General features: G+C 49.0%; 2 protein-coding genes across 3 annotated transcripts; one reads left to right on the top strand and one right to left on the bottom strand.

Moving 5' to 3' along the window:
• The first annotated feature begins 3786 nt into the window (after positions 1-3786).
• On the top strand, positions 3787-6160 carry ackr5 (atypical chemokine receptor 5). The gene is made up of 2 exons (XM_076741554.1): positions 3787-3899; positions 4546-6160. The coding sequence occupies exon 2, from the start codon at positions 4549-4551 to the stop codon at positions 5638-5640; it is 1092 nt and encodes a 363-aa protein (XP_076597669.1). The 5' UTR covers positions 3787-3899; positions 4546-4548; the 3' UTR covers positions 5641-6160.
• Positions 6161-6608: 448 nt separating this feature from the next.
• zbtb39 (zinc finger and BTB domain containing 39) lies at positions 6609-11733 on the bottom strand. 2 transcript variants are annotated; one of them, XM_076740016.1, is made up of 4 exons: positions 11603-11733; positions 9422-10723; positions 8966-9325; positions 6609-8596 (listed from the first exon to the last, which is right to left on the bottom strand). In XM_076740016.1, exons 2-4 carry the CDS (start codon positions 10685-10687, stop codon positions 7622-7624), a joined length of 2601 nt encoding a protein of 866 aa, XP_076596131.1. In that variant the 5' UTR covers positions 10688-10723; positions 11603-11733; the 3' UTR covers positions 6609-7621. The 2 variants fall into 2 exon arrangements, with proteins under 2 accessions (XP_076596131.1, XP_076596132.1); XM_076740017.1 differs by having other exon boundaries at positions 9422-10831; positions 11603-11694.
• Between the last annotated feature and the right edge of the window lie 641 nt (positions 11734-12374).

Genomic DNA, 12374 nt, shown 5'->3' with positions numbered 1-12374 from the left:
TTTGAGTTATGACTAAATCCCTTTAAAAAATTCATTTTAGCCTCAGTCGAACTTTCAGTGTTCATTATTTAAAAATGTCAATCAGTGAGCCAGTCCGTCACTGTGGTGCAGCAGAGGATGACTCCCGACGATGCTGGTTTTCCTTTAGCACCACCAGCAGGTTGGTTTTCAGTATCACTTTTGAATACAGTTACCTTTTGCACACCTTTCTTCTTCAGTAATATGCTGGAAGAAAACTTGATGCGTGACATGAAAGGACCAGAAAACCAAGCTTGAAACAGCAAACCAAACAAAGCAAGAACCTGATCACCTGATCTGAAGCTGCTCGGCAATGTTTCCATCATTTTTCACAGGCTTTCTTAAGCCAGGTGACAAACTGTGATTAGGCTTGTTTGACAAATGGAGGAATCATCCGAATGATTAGCAAAGATCACGTCCACCTCCTCAACCGGGGGCTCCGTGTCACCAGAGACCAAACCCCACACCAGGTTTGTTGTGTGAGGTGGAACAAAGAAGGGAAGCAAATACATCCCTCTCATAACAACAGTGTCACCAGTATCAGTGGCACAGGAAGAAGGCCCACACACGAGGCTGAAGAGGCCGGTTCTCGCCTAACGTTGACTGCAGCTTTGTCATCTGACCAGAGAGGAGAGAGAAACCCGTCAGAGATAAATGCTGAATTGTCACATCTGTCTTTTGGTTGGCAGTCATCGCAAGAACTGCTGAATTGGGTTCAGTCCAAGTACGACGTTCAGAGGTGATGAAACCGGCCTGATTAGATTTTCCTGAGTGTGCAGGAGGAGAAGACGGATGGGTCACCTGGTCGTGTCTCTGAAAGGAACTCGTGCATGAAAGCATTAATCTGTCAGAACCTTTCATTTATGAAGGTGGAAATACTGCCAGCCACGCAGTTCAAGTTAACTTAACAACTCTTCAAATGTCTTTGTGCCTGATGAAACACCGTCGATTAAACTGTGAAGAGCTGCCTGCAGGCTTCAGCTCACGGACCCTCTGCAGCCTCCATGGTCTCACAAATCCTGCCTGGAAAGGAGGCCTGGGCCTGACCACAGTGACCCATCAGGCTGCACTCATCAGGTACATCGCCGGACCCCTCAAACAAAAACATTTGAGACCCAAACATGAATTAACTGCAACATCAAACTCACATTTCTTCTGAACTGAACCCTCATCAGTCAACTTTCTTTCTTTCTACCTGCAACTAGAGGTCTGACTGCTCAATGACAAAAACACTCCATAGTAGGATTAGTGAACACATGACCGGGTCTTGTCCAAAACCAGCGATGTTGGTCGGGGGTCTGTGTCGAGGGAGTGTTGGATTATGTCGCGGTGACCTCTCCAGTCCACTCTGACACCTCTGCTCCTCAGTGAAAGTGGAAGAGTGACTTTACATTTATGTGTAAACATGCAAAAAGTCCACAGAAACTCTCGTGGAAACCAGGAAAAAATGATGCACAGTCGGTCGTAAGAAGCCAAAAACTCAGTTTTCCCCGTCTACGCTGCAAAAGGAGAATCTGAATATCTTCACCCTGAAACTTATTGTACTGGACGGCAAAATAAAAGAACAACGACAGCTCAGATTCATGTCCCAGTTATGAACAAACACACAGTGTGACCACAGTCTTTAGGTACACACACACAAACAAAACAGCCTCCACACCTGCCCTGCATCAGCCCCGTTAGTGCTGCCCTGTTCCCAGTGTTTCCCTCGGCCAATCAGCTCCTTTCATTCACCTCACCTGAGTTTCTCCACCTGCTCCTCATCCCCTCATCAGTTTAGTTTGTAGTATCGTTCATTTGTTTGCAGCATTGTGAGATTTTGCTTTTTCTTTGCCACATTCACAAATGTTAAGCGATGCTGTGCACACAAAAGATCAGGTTCAGTACTATTTACCCCAAAGCTACTACTAAAAACCTGAACATGATTATATGAAAGCATGTGAAACATGTGCTGGAGTACTGCCTCAAACAAGCCAGTATGTCTGAAAAAGTGCAACTACTGAACAAGAACAACTACAAGCAAAGTATACTTAAACTTTCAGCATCAGGCAAGAATAGAAACAAAAGTACAAGTACACTTTTCTGGATATTTGTCAGTATGAGCCAAGTACACTTAAAAATTCATATGTGCGTCCCTTTGGATAAAAGCGTCTGTCAAATTTTTAATCGTGATAATTTTGTTAGTGTATCTCTGATAAATACATAAAAAGTACACTCAAAGTATTCTCTTACTTCAAGTTTAAAAGTTAAAGTATACTGAGCGTATACTTGAAGAAACTTGTTTTTTTGTAGGGGAAACTAAGACGCTGAGGGTTGTCATCATGACACCCGTCCTGCACCTTGGTAGTGTGACTGTGACCATGTTAGCATGCTGTTGTTAGCATTTAGCTGAAAGCACAGCCTCCCTGCATGGCTGCAGCCCGTTGGCCTCGCTGTACCTGCAGGGAATTAAATCCTGAGAGGTCATTTACTTTGCAGGTCACACTTCAGGTAAACCCAAGGTGTTTTTATTATTTTACATGTTTTAATCCAGTCCTAAACAGCTTGGTGAGGGTCAGGGACTGCTGTTTGTCTCACTCAGATGTGTTTTTGCTGACTGGTTCCTTCCTGTTTCATCAGAGGAGACAGAATTTGCTGACTGGTATCAACGTGTTGCACCAGAAAACTGAACAGACTGAGACAATAGGATTCAGGCAGGATGAGCAGCAAGACAGAAGGAGGGCGCCGCTGAAGGGGTCATTAAGCTGCAAACTGCTGACGATCCGGAGAGGCAGTAGGATCACCACGTCCAGGGGGCAGATCCCATTAATCAGTGCGAATCAGAGCCAACACAAACGTTCCTGCGTTGTCTCAGTATGACGCTGACCTCAGCCGTGACCTTAACTGTCCCTCAAGCGAGGACACATGTGGGCTCCGTCACCAGGAGCTGCTCGGCTTTGCTCAGTGGCATCATTTCACCAGAGGGGTCGCCGCACATTCTGGATGAACACATGAATAAAGTCAGCGAAGGCACATCTGCTCTGTGATCGCCTGCGCAGGCTGACACGAAGCCAAACTGCAGCTCGCTTTTAACGAGCGCTGAAATGAAGAGATAATGAGGATGTGTGTGTGTGTCCAGGTTAAAGAGCCCCCTTCCTCAGGGGACGTGCCCCGGGCTTCCCACCTCCTCTACCTCCACTCACCGAGCTCCAGGGCTTCCTGGCATTGTTCTCCACCATGTGGTGCCTTTTTCACTGTTGGAGGATCATGCAGGGTAACTCGCTGGGGAAACTCATCACCACAGAGTAAACACAAACTCAAACTAATTGGAAAATTAACCCTTAAGGTCCACATATTTTGATGTTGTCCATATATTCCAGCTTTGAGGGAGAAGGTGGGATGTTTAATGTGAAGGACACTGAGTTTTAGTTTCTTCAATTTCTCCCTGTGCAGAGATATTCCTGCAGATCTCTTAAAGTTCAAATGTTGAATAAGAAAAAAGGCCTGTGGAAAAGCAACGATGCAAAGAGCAGGCTGAGCTCTGGGTGAAGTGTTTTTGTGTGAGGTCTTCTTCGTTGGAACAGATATTCTTGGAAACACCTTTCTGTCATCCAGCTTCAATTATCACACATTTCCTTTTGCTGTGTGGCCACGCTGAGGATGTCCTGTTAGATAGATGTGTGTGTGTGTGTGTGTGTGTGTGTGTGTGTGTGTGTGTGTGTGTGTGTTAATGAGAAATGGGAGGGTAGAAACTCCTGGCTCCTCGATCGCTCAGATAGCCCTCCACATCAGAGCTGGAAGGAGTCGTCTGCAGGCTTCACGCAGAAAACTCTCCAGAAGACAACGAGGCCTCGGGAGGGACTTGCCCTCTTCATCCCCAGTACGCTCATCATCACAGTAAGGTACGTCGAGTCCACTTCTGTCTTTTTTGGAAATGCTGCAAACCTTTTCTACCTTAAATTTGCATTTACAAAGGGAACTCCACTGATTTTAAGCTTTAAAGTTAGTTAAAGCTGCACGACGTCTCAGTTGACTGGAGCTCCTCATCTCTGCTGCAGGCCTGAGACTCCAGGATTATTAGCCGCTACTAGTACAAGACACCTGAACGTCCAACCAAACTTCCAGTATTTGAGTTGCATTGTGGGTAATGTAGGCTCCAGGTTTTGAATAAGATGAAGAACATGTGCAATAAAAGAGATGATATCAATGATTCAGTTGCAGTTTCTTTTTAGACCGTCCATCGTGAGTCCTGCAGTGTTGTAGGAGTGTGATAACCAGTCCAAGCATGCACTAACGTCACCCCAAAGTGAGACACTTTACTCTCTGAACTGCATGTTGCAGGCTGTGAAATGAATTTCTAATGAGCTGTTGTGGTTTTAGTATCCATCTCAACCCATTTCAACCCAGCACGCCAGCCGCCCTCCTCCTCCTCCTCCTCCTCCTCCTGTGTTTCTGTTATGCAACGTCTGAAAAATAATCTGATTAACCCCAAAGTAAATCTGAACTCTTACCAGATATGAAACAGTTTCTCTCTGCTTTTCACTCCAGACCATGAGCACTCACGGGCACAACCACTCATTAGACTACCTGAACGGCACGCCGTGGTTCATCTATGAGTGCACCATCGAGCTGAATACGGACTATCGCCGCATCGCCCTCTTCCTGCTCTACCTCTTCATCTTCATGGTGGGCCTGCTGGAGAACTCGCTGGTCGTCTGGGTCAACTGGCGTCGATGCCACTCGGCCAGCGGCGTCCTCTTCTGCATCATCAACGTGAGCCTGTCGGACCTGATGGTGATTGTGATCCTGCCGTTCTTCATGATGGAGGTGACCATGGACAAGGTTTGGCTGTGGGGCCGCTTCCTCTGCAAGGTCACCAACCTCATCTATGTCGTCAACTTCTACAGCAGCTCCTTCTTCCTGGCCTTCATGACCCTGGAGCGCTACCTGTCCCTGACCAGACCCTCGTTTCCGGCCTTCTTCCCCGCGGTGGGCCGGCGCCGCTGGGTGCTCTGCGGAGGCCTGTGGGCGCTCTCCTTGTTCCTGGCTCTGATGGAGAACGTCCACGTGGACCTCCTAGAGTGGGACGAGCCAGGCTGTTACATGCTGCCCGAGTACAACTACACCGCATGGTTCGTCTCTGTGGCCTTCCTCTGCCTGCTCTTCCAGTTCCTGGGTCCCGCTGCCGTCATCATCACCTGCAATGTGCTGATCGCTCGCGCAGTTAAAGCAAACCCAGATGTGCAGAGCCGCAGGGACGTGTGGCTGGTGCACGTGTACTCCCTGGTGTTCGTCGTGTGCTGGCTGCCCTACCACATGGTCTTATTCCTGATGATCATAGATGACCTCGAGCCCTTCCTCTTCAGCTGCAACATGGTGGAAGTCCTCTACTTCTCCTTCAGCGTGGTGCAGAGCTTGTCTCTTTTCCACTGCGTCGCCAACCCCATCCTCTACAACTTCCTCAGCAAGAGCTTCCGCAACAACCTGATCAACGCTGTGGTGGACTACCTACCCAGAGAGCGAACTGAGGATCTGGTGGGAGCGGGGATCCAGCCCAGCGCTCCCAACGGAGGCAGCAGAGACCCGGGGAAGCAACGCAAGCTGAGCAACGCCAGCACCAGCCAGTCTGACATCTGCTCGTAAGGAAAAAACCGAGATGAGAAAGAGTTCGACAGATCCGACAGAACTGAATCCAGCCTCGGTGCCTCAGAACACCAGAGGCACAGATTGTTCAACGTCTCGTCTCACAGACTCATTGTGCTGATTGTTACGGAGCAGATGGGCTCTCCGACACCTTCCTCTAATAATCCACTTCCTGTTTTTTTTATCATGTATCTGATCAGTTTGAAACAGGAAAGCAGGAAAGCGTTGTTTTTTTTTTTTCCTCAAAGCTGCTTGGCTCCCACAGGAACTCATGGCAACCTCTAAAATCTCAGCGCCAAACCAGGAATGTGTGTAAACAACTCTGTCCAGCGCCAGATAAGAGCGATCCTCATAACCACACAAACATCCTGCAAATATGAAAATGTAACTGAACAGATGAGTGTTTTCCTTTCATAACAAATCTAACAGATACTTCACATTACTCGACGCTTATTTATCTGTTTCTGGACGCTGCTGTAGGCTTCCTGCGCTGTAACATGGTCACCTGTTAACATGCAATAAAACTCCATCAAACACTGTGTGTATCCACTGAAGCTCAGTTGAACTTTGTACTCAGAGCAGAGCAATGAAAAGGCTGTGGGACATGCATGTTTGGAAGCTTCATGTGTTTATTTCACTGAGACACTTTGCTGCTCTCTGTTATCTCCTCGCAGTTGCTGTTGAGCTTCATTACAGTTACTTCCATCTGGAATGTGTCACGTTCAACAGTTGAAACGATAAGAAGGCAGAAAAAAGGAAAAGGGGGTGTAAGTCCACAGATGGCACAATAACAGGAAGAGACGGGGCTTTAAAGGGCAAAGGTCACAAGCCCCTGGAAGCAGGAGGTTCACAATACGACACACAATTCTGCAAGTTCATCACTGAAATTCTGATGATGGATGGATTTTGTGGTGCGGGACGCTTTTAAAAGTCACCCGAAACAGATTAGAAAAGTCATTCAGGGGTGATAACAGTCTTCCTGGAGGCATTTATTATTTATTCTTTTCAAAAGCAACGTTTAAAAAAGGCCAACATTCATAGATAGCTTTAGAAACAGATAATGAAATGTATAAAGGCATAAAAATAATAAATAGTTGCACTGTCGCCATAAATATGAGGTAAGACACGTATGTTACACTGAAATGTGATGGGCAATTAAATGTTTTTTACAGCACGACATGCTTCAAGTGAACACAGCATGTGACTAAACGGCACATCCTTCATGAAGACGCCTCGTCTTCACGCGTCTGTGGAGTGAAAAATTAAACTTTAAAAGACACATAAAAAACCGCGTGTGCGAAAATACTGACTGCAAATATAGGAAAATAATTTCTATGCTACAATGAGGTGCTACTTTAATAACAGTGTAATTATCAATCACTGACATAGAAACCTATCCTGATATTGACGTTATAAAGATACAGATTCAGAGCAGAGGACGCAGCAGAGCGCTGACGTCCGTCTGTCCTGACACACGACAGGAGACACACTGCCACCAAGTGGCTTCTTTTCATCTTAGTTCACAGAGATCAACCTGAAGCGGTCGACTCAGCGAACAGCATCTGACAGGTAATATGTCCACTACATTCTAAACGTCTAAGTCTAAGACAGAGCTGGCACGATTCATCGATTAGTGATTGACAGAAAAGAAATCCTCAATACTTCTGATCGTGGATTTAATGCCAACAGTCTCTTGTTCCAGCTTCTCAAATGTGAAGATTTGCTGCTTTTCTCTGTTTTGTGTCATTTTAAACTGAATATCTTTGGGTTTTGGACTGTTGGCGGAACAAAATTTGAAGACGTCACCTCAGACTCTGGGCATTTTTTGACATAAACAACCGATTAATCAAAACGATAAAAAAATAATCAATAATGAAAATAATCATCAGTTGCAGCCCTGGTCTGTTCTATGCAGTATGTGGTCCACGACAACCAAAGAGAGGGGAGGGGGGCGGGGAGGGAAACGCCGGCCGCCAGGCGATCAGGTGTCCACGGCGGGCAGCGGCTCTTTAGAGTGATCGTTGTACATGAAGGTCTGCTCGATGTTGAAGTCCGGGGGCAGGTGGTCTTTGTGGAGCTCCATGTGTGACGACACCAGCTTCAGCGTGGAGAAGTAAAGGCCGCAGACGGTGCAGCGGTACATGAGGGCGCCGGCGTGCGTCTTCAGGTGGCAGATCATGGTGGAGCGGCCTCTGAAGAAGCGCAGGCAGACCTTGCACTGGTAGGGCTTCTCCCCGGTGTGGATGCGGAGGTGATAGGTGAACTCCCCCGAGTGGGCGAAACGTTTGCCGCAGTAGCGGCAGCGGTACCATTTCCCACGGATGCCCGCCACCCCGGCGCCCCCGTCCTGGCCCGAGCTCCCGTTGGTCAGGACCCCGGAGGACAGGCTGTGTACGGACCCTTGAAAAAACTTATCTGGTATGCTGAAGCCCACCCCCAGCCCCAATCCCATGTTGCTCATTTTAACGAGGCCGCCGACCTCCCGCGGAGAGGAGGAGGAGCAGGAAGACGGAGGGCACTCCAGAGACTGGTCAGCTTTACGTTTGCCCGGCCAGCCGTGGCCCCCGATGCCTCCACCGGGTCCCAGGGACTCGCTGGTGTGCAGGCTGAGGTGGTACTGAAAGGTGGAGGAGGAGCGGAAAGTCTGCGGGCACAGGAAGCAATGCAACTCCTCCGCTCCTGCCACACCACCTCCTCCGGCTCCATCTGCCACGACTCTGAGGGCCCTCAGCTCCCTCTCCTTTGCTGCCGCCTCCTCGGCGTGCGCAGTCATGTGTCTGTCCAGCAGGGGGCGCTCGACGAAGCAGCGGCCACAGTGCGGGCAGCTGAAGACGGGCAAGGAGAGGTGGGTGAGGGCGTGCCACAGCAGGGAGCAGAGGGAGAGCTGAGGGAGGTGACACACGCCGCAGCTCAGGCTCTGAGGACACACGTGGCTCAGCAGGTGGTCTTTGACAGTCTGTGAAGGAGGTCAGACACAGAAAATAAACGTGAGAGTCTGACGAGAGCAGCGGGGCGAACAGTTGGTTAGAGAGTAATTCCACAGTCTGAATTTCTGTTACTGTCACGTCACTCTATGAAATCGGTTTTCTGACGTTAATCATACAAACAGCAGACGCCTCGACACACTGCATGTTTGGTTTTGAGACCAAGTGTTTCACTTTTATCTGGTTCTTATGTGATTCCAAGAATAGAGCCACCGCTCTTAAACGATAATGGATCTAATGTCAGCATCCTGCCAAATTAAAGGACTGTATTACTCCATAGTAAGTAACTAATGTCTTAGATCGACTTGAGGTTTTTGCATACTGCACCCACACACACCAACCTGGAAGTCCTTGCAGAGGGTTTTGGTGCACACTGCACACTGCAGCTCGGGGCTCAGACCCTGGCCACTGTTGGTCAGCGCCCCCTGTGGTATCGTGTAGCTGGAGGCTGTCTGGCGGTGGTGGCGCAGCAGCTTGTTCTGGCTGCAGAACTGCGAGTGACACATGTCGCAGGTGAAGAGCTGCACCCCGACGTGGGAGAGGGAGTGGGCGACACCGGCGACGCGGTCTGGAAACGAGGCCCCGCACAGCCTGCAAAGCCCGAGCTCCGTCAGGTGGGTCTCGGCGTGTCGTCTGATGGCGGCCGGGTCTGCTGGGAGAGGCACTGCGCAGGCTTTACATGACGCCATGTTCCCCGTCACCTGGAGGAGTGAACAACGTGATTCCTGTTCTGCAGACTCACATTTACCTAAAATTACATACTGTTTATATGTCGTGTGTCCTAATACAAACATTACCTGGCTGCTTGAGTTCCCTTCTCCATTCTCCACACACACAAGGTCGTCTTCATCATCCTCTTCATCTCCCTCCTCCATGAAGTTCTCATCATCGCTCAGCTCGATGATCTCTCCTGCCAGCTGCCTCCACTGCTCCTCCTCTGTTCCCTCTATTGCTCCATTCCCTTGCAGGGCCTCCCTCTCCTCCTCGTTCTCCCCCTCCTCCACCTCTCCAAACATCAGCCTGCCGTCCCTCTGGACGTCCACCATGCCGCCCTCCACCGACCCCACCTGCAGACCGCCCAGAGGTTCTCCTGAGGACGACGTCGGGTCGCAGGCCTCGCCTCCGAGCTGAGCCGAGGAGTCAGGGAAGGAGCAGGAGTCAGACGGTGCGACGTCGCTGCTCTGAGGCAGACAGCTTCCCGCCCTCTCAGAAACCATTCGTCTGTCCCTGCAAACGTCCTCACAGCTGCCTTCTGCCTCCTCTTCTTCCAGCCCCTGCTCAGTCTTCAGCTGGAGCACTGGTCCCAGAGGCAGCACGCTATCACACTGACTGGAATGGCTGCTGGTTAGAAGACTGTGTCCTCCTGCTGGTTGATGATCTGCTGCCATCTGCCCGTAGCCGATGTGAGACTGGACGTCCTCTGCCTTCAGGTCCAGAGACAGAGACCCGGCGTGAGCTTCGCCGCCGGCCCTGGGCATCCTGGCTTGGAAGAGAGGCGAGGGAGCGGCAGCGGGGGTCGGGGCGGCGGATGAAGACAGAGACGAGCAGGAGGCGGCGGAGGAGCACGCAGACGACGCAGACGCAGAAGCTGCATTAACAGCAGCCGATGAGGACGCAGCGGCGGCAACCATGCTGGAGTCCAGGCTGAGGTCTCCAGAACTGCCTGCTTTACAGTTTGCAGACACGGAAGCCTGCAGGTCAGGGAAGGTGGCGTGACAGGCCCTCACCAGCTCACGAACGCCCAGCCTCTCAGCCAGCTCATACAGCACCCCAACATCTATGAGATCGGTGAAGATCTCCCCCGTGTAGACGAACGTCAGCACCTTCTCAAAGTTGGCCGGGGAGATGAACTCCAGAGAGAAGGCGGCGGTGGACGGGGCCGGAGCCCGAGCGAACAGGTTGCGGAAGTACGTCCCGGCGCAGGCCAGCACTGCACGGTGCGCTGCGAATGTGCGGTTGCCGACTTGCAGGATCACGTCACAGTATCGACGTGACTGTCGGCAGCGGTTGAGCTCAGTGAGAAGACTGGCAGCGTGGCCGGGACCCTGCAGCCGGATCCTCATCCCTGCTGCTGCAGCTCCTGGTGCGCTACAGTCCAACTGCAGGAGCAGAAAAGACAGTCAGAGCGAGCAGAGGAGGAACAGGTGAACTGCACGCTGTCACGGGATGTCCTTCTTTCTTTCCCTGACTCATCTGTTTCTTATTGTCTGTAAAACATCAGATAGTAGAAAATGCCCATCATGTTAAGTTTTCAACAATCCCAAACATTCGGTTTACAATGACATCACCAAGCGCCTGCGGTCCCATGCAATCACTGAGTGGGTGCAGTAAACAAATCAATGCCTGGATGAGTCAAAATGTCCTCCAGGGAAACAAACATAGAACAGAAAATCCTATTTCTGGATCCACATAAGAATGACTTAAAGTCTCTGAGATGCCAGAATCACCTCATTTAACCTTCAATCACCCCGTTACAATAGCAGCCACTCTGACTCGATGGATGTTTGTCATGTTGGTTTCTGTCTTCAATTACTGGTCCATTACTTGGAATAATCAACAGCTGATTCATTGACAGTGAAGTTTAAATATCAGGACTTTGCTGTAAAACACTTTGGGACGAACGTTTGTTCAAAGAAATGAATCTGTGCGTTAATTACAAAGAAGTGATGGAGACATAAATGAAGCTCTGAGCAATGTCACCTCCATCCCACCAGCGCAAACCCAAACAAGAGCACTTTTCCAGAGAAGCTCACGCTTCCAGCAGGTTTCTCTTACTGTTGCTGCCTGTTTTCTGCTCTGAATTAAATTTGAAGTGCAGAAGCTAACGAAGCTTAGCCAGTTTTCCCAGACAGTCCAGACACGTTACGGTAACTCTGCTCACTAACAGCTAAATCAGACAGATTTTACACAGTTATTCGTTATAAAAATCACCTCCTTGTTCGAGTGTTCGCGCCGTTTGTCTCATGATCAGGACTCACCCATTGAAAGACGTTTGACGGGGACGAACATTCTTCTATTATGATTTCAAAGGGACTCCGGTGGACGTCCACGGATTATAAACGCTATAATTAAAACCCGTTTGATCGCCCGTCGCATGTTGATGACGTATGTCAACAACAAGCGCGCAGGAGGCTCCCCCTAACGTCCGGATGAGTCATTGCAACGAAAAGGCTCAGCCAACGTGCTGTGAAACGACTAAGATTTTTACTTATTTTATTGCTTCTGAACAGAAAAGAAATTTTGACAAAAACAACCTGTGGAGGTCCTCAGTTTTTCTTTGTTTTCTTTTTCATTATTTCTGCATTACTTTCTTAAAATCTATTGTTTGGTTCTGAAGACATTACAGGAACTCTTCCTCTCAGTTTCACCTCACAAATGTGTTATTTTGATTAAAATTTCCATTCACATATCAGACTTTATGAGCTAGAATCCAATATTTTAGAGCTATCGTTTATGCTGAACAATGCATTCCAATACAATCAATACATTTCCATGAAAGTTTTTATTATATTTCTTATCATCTTTACCGTGTTGACCATCTCAGCTAAATGTGTTAGCATGTGAATACTTGCTAATTAGCACTGAACACAAAGTACAGCTGACGGGAAGCTGATTTAATCATAAACCAGTAAATATTTGACAAATAAACATTTTGAGCAGTAGGCTTCATCTGGTGGGAAACAAGAAGTAAACAGTTCAGTGGACATATTTCAGTCTGGACCAAAATGGCGGCTCAACCAGCTCTGCCTT

The sequence above is a fragment of the Chaetodon auriga genome, chromosome 10 (assembly GCF_051107435.1).
Source record: "Chaetodon auriga isolate fChaAug3 chromosome 10, fChaAug3.hap1, whole genome shotgun sequence".
In the NCBI taxonomy this organism is placed as follows: domain Eukaryota; kingdom Metazoa; phylum Chordata; class Actinopteri; order Chaetodontiformes; family Chaetodontidae; genus Chaetodon; species Chaetodon auriga.
The sequence above is the reverse complement of the archived record's forward strand: the minus strand, read 5'-3'. Positions and strand labels throughout refer to the sequence as shown.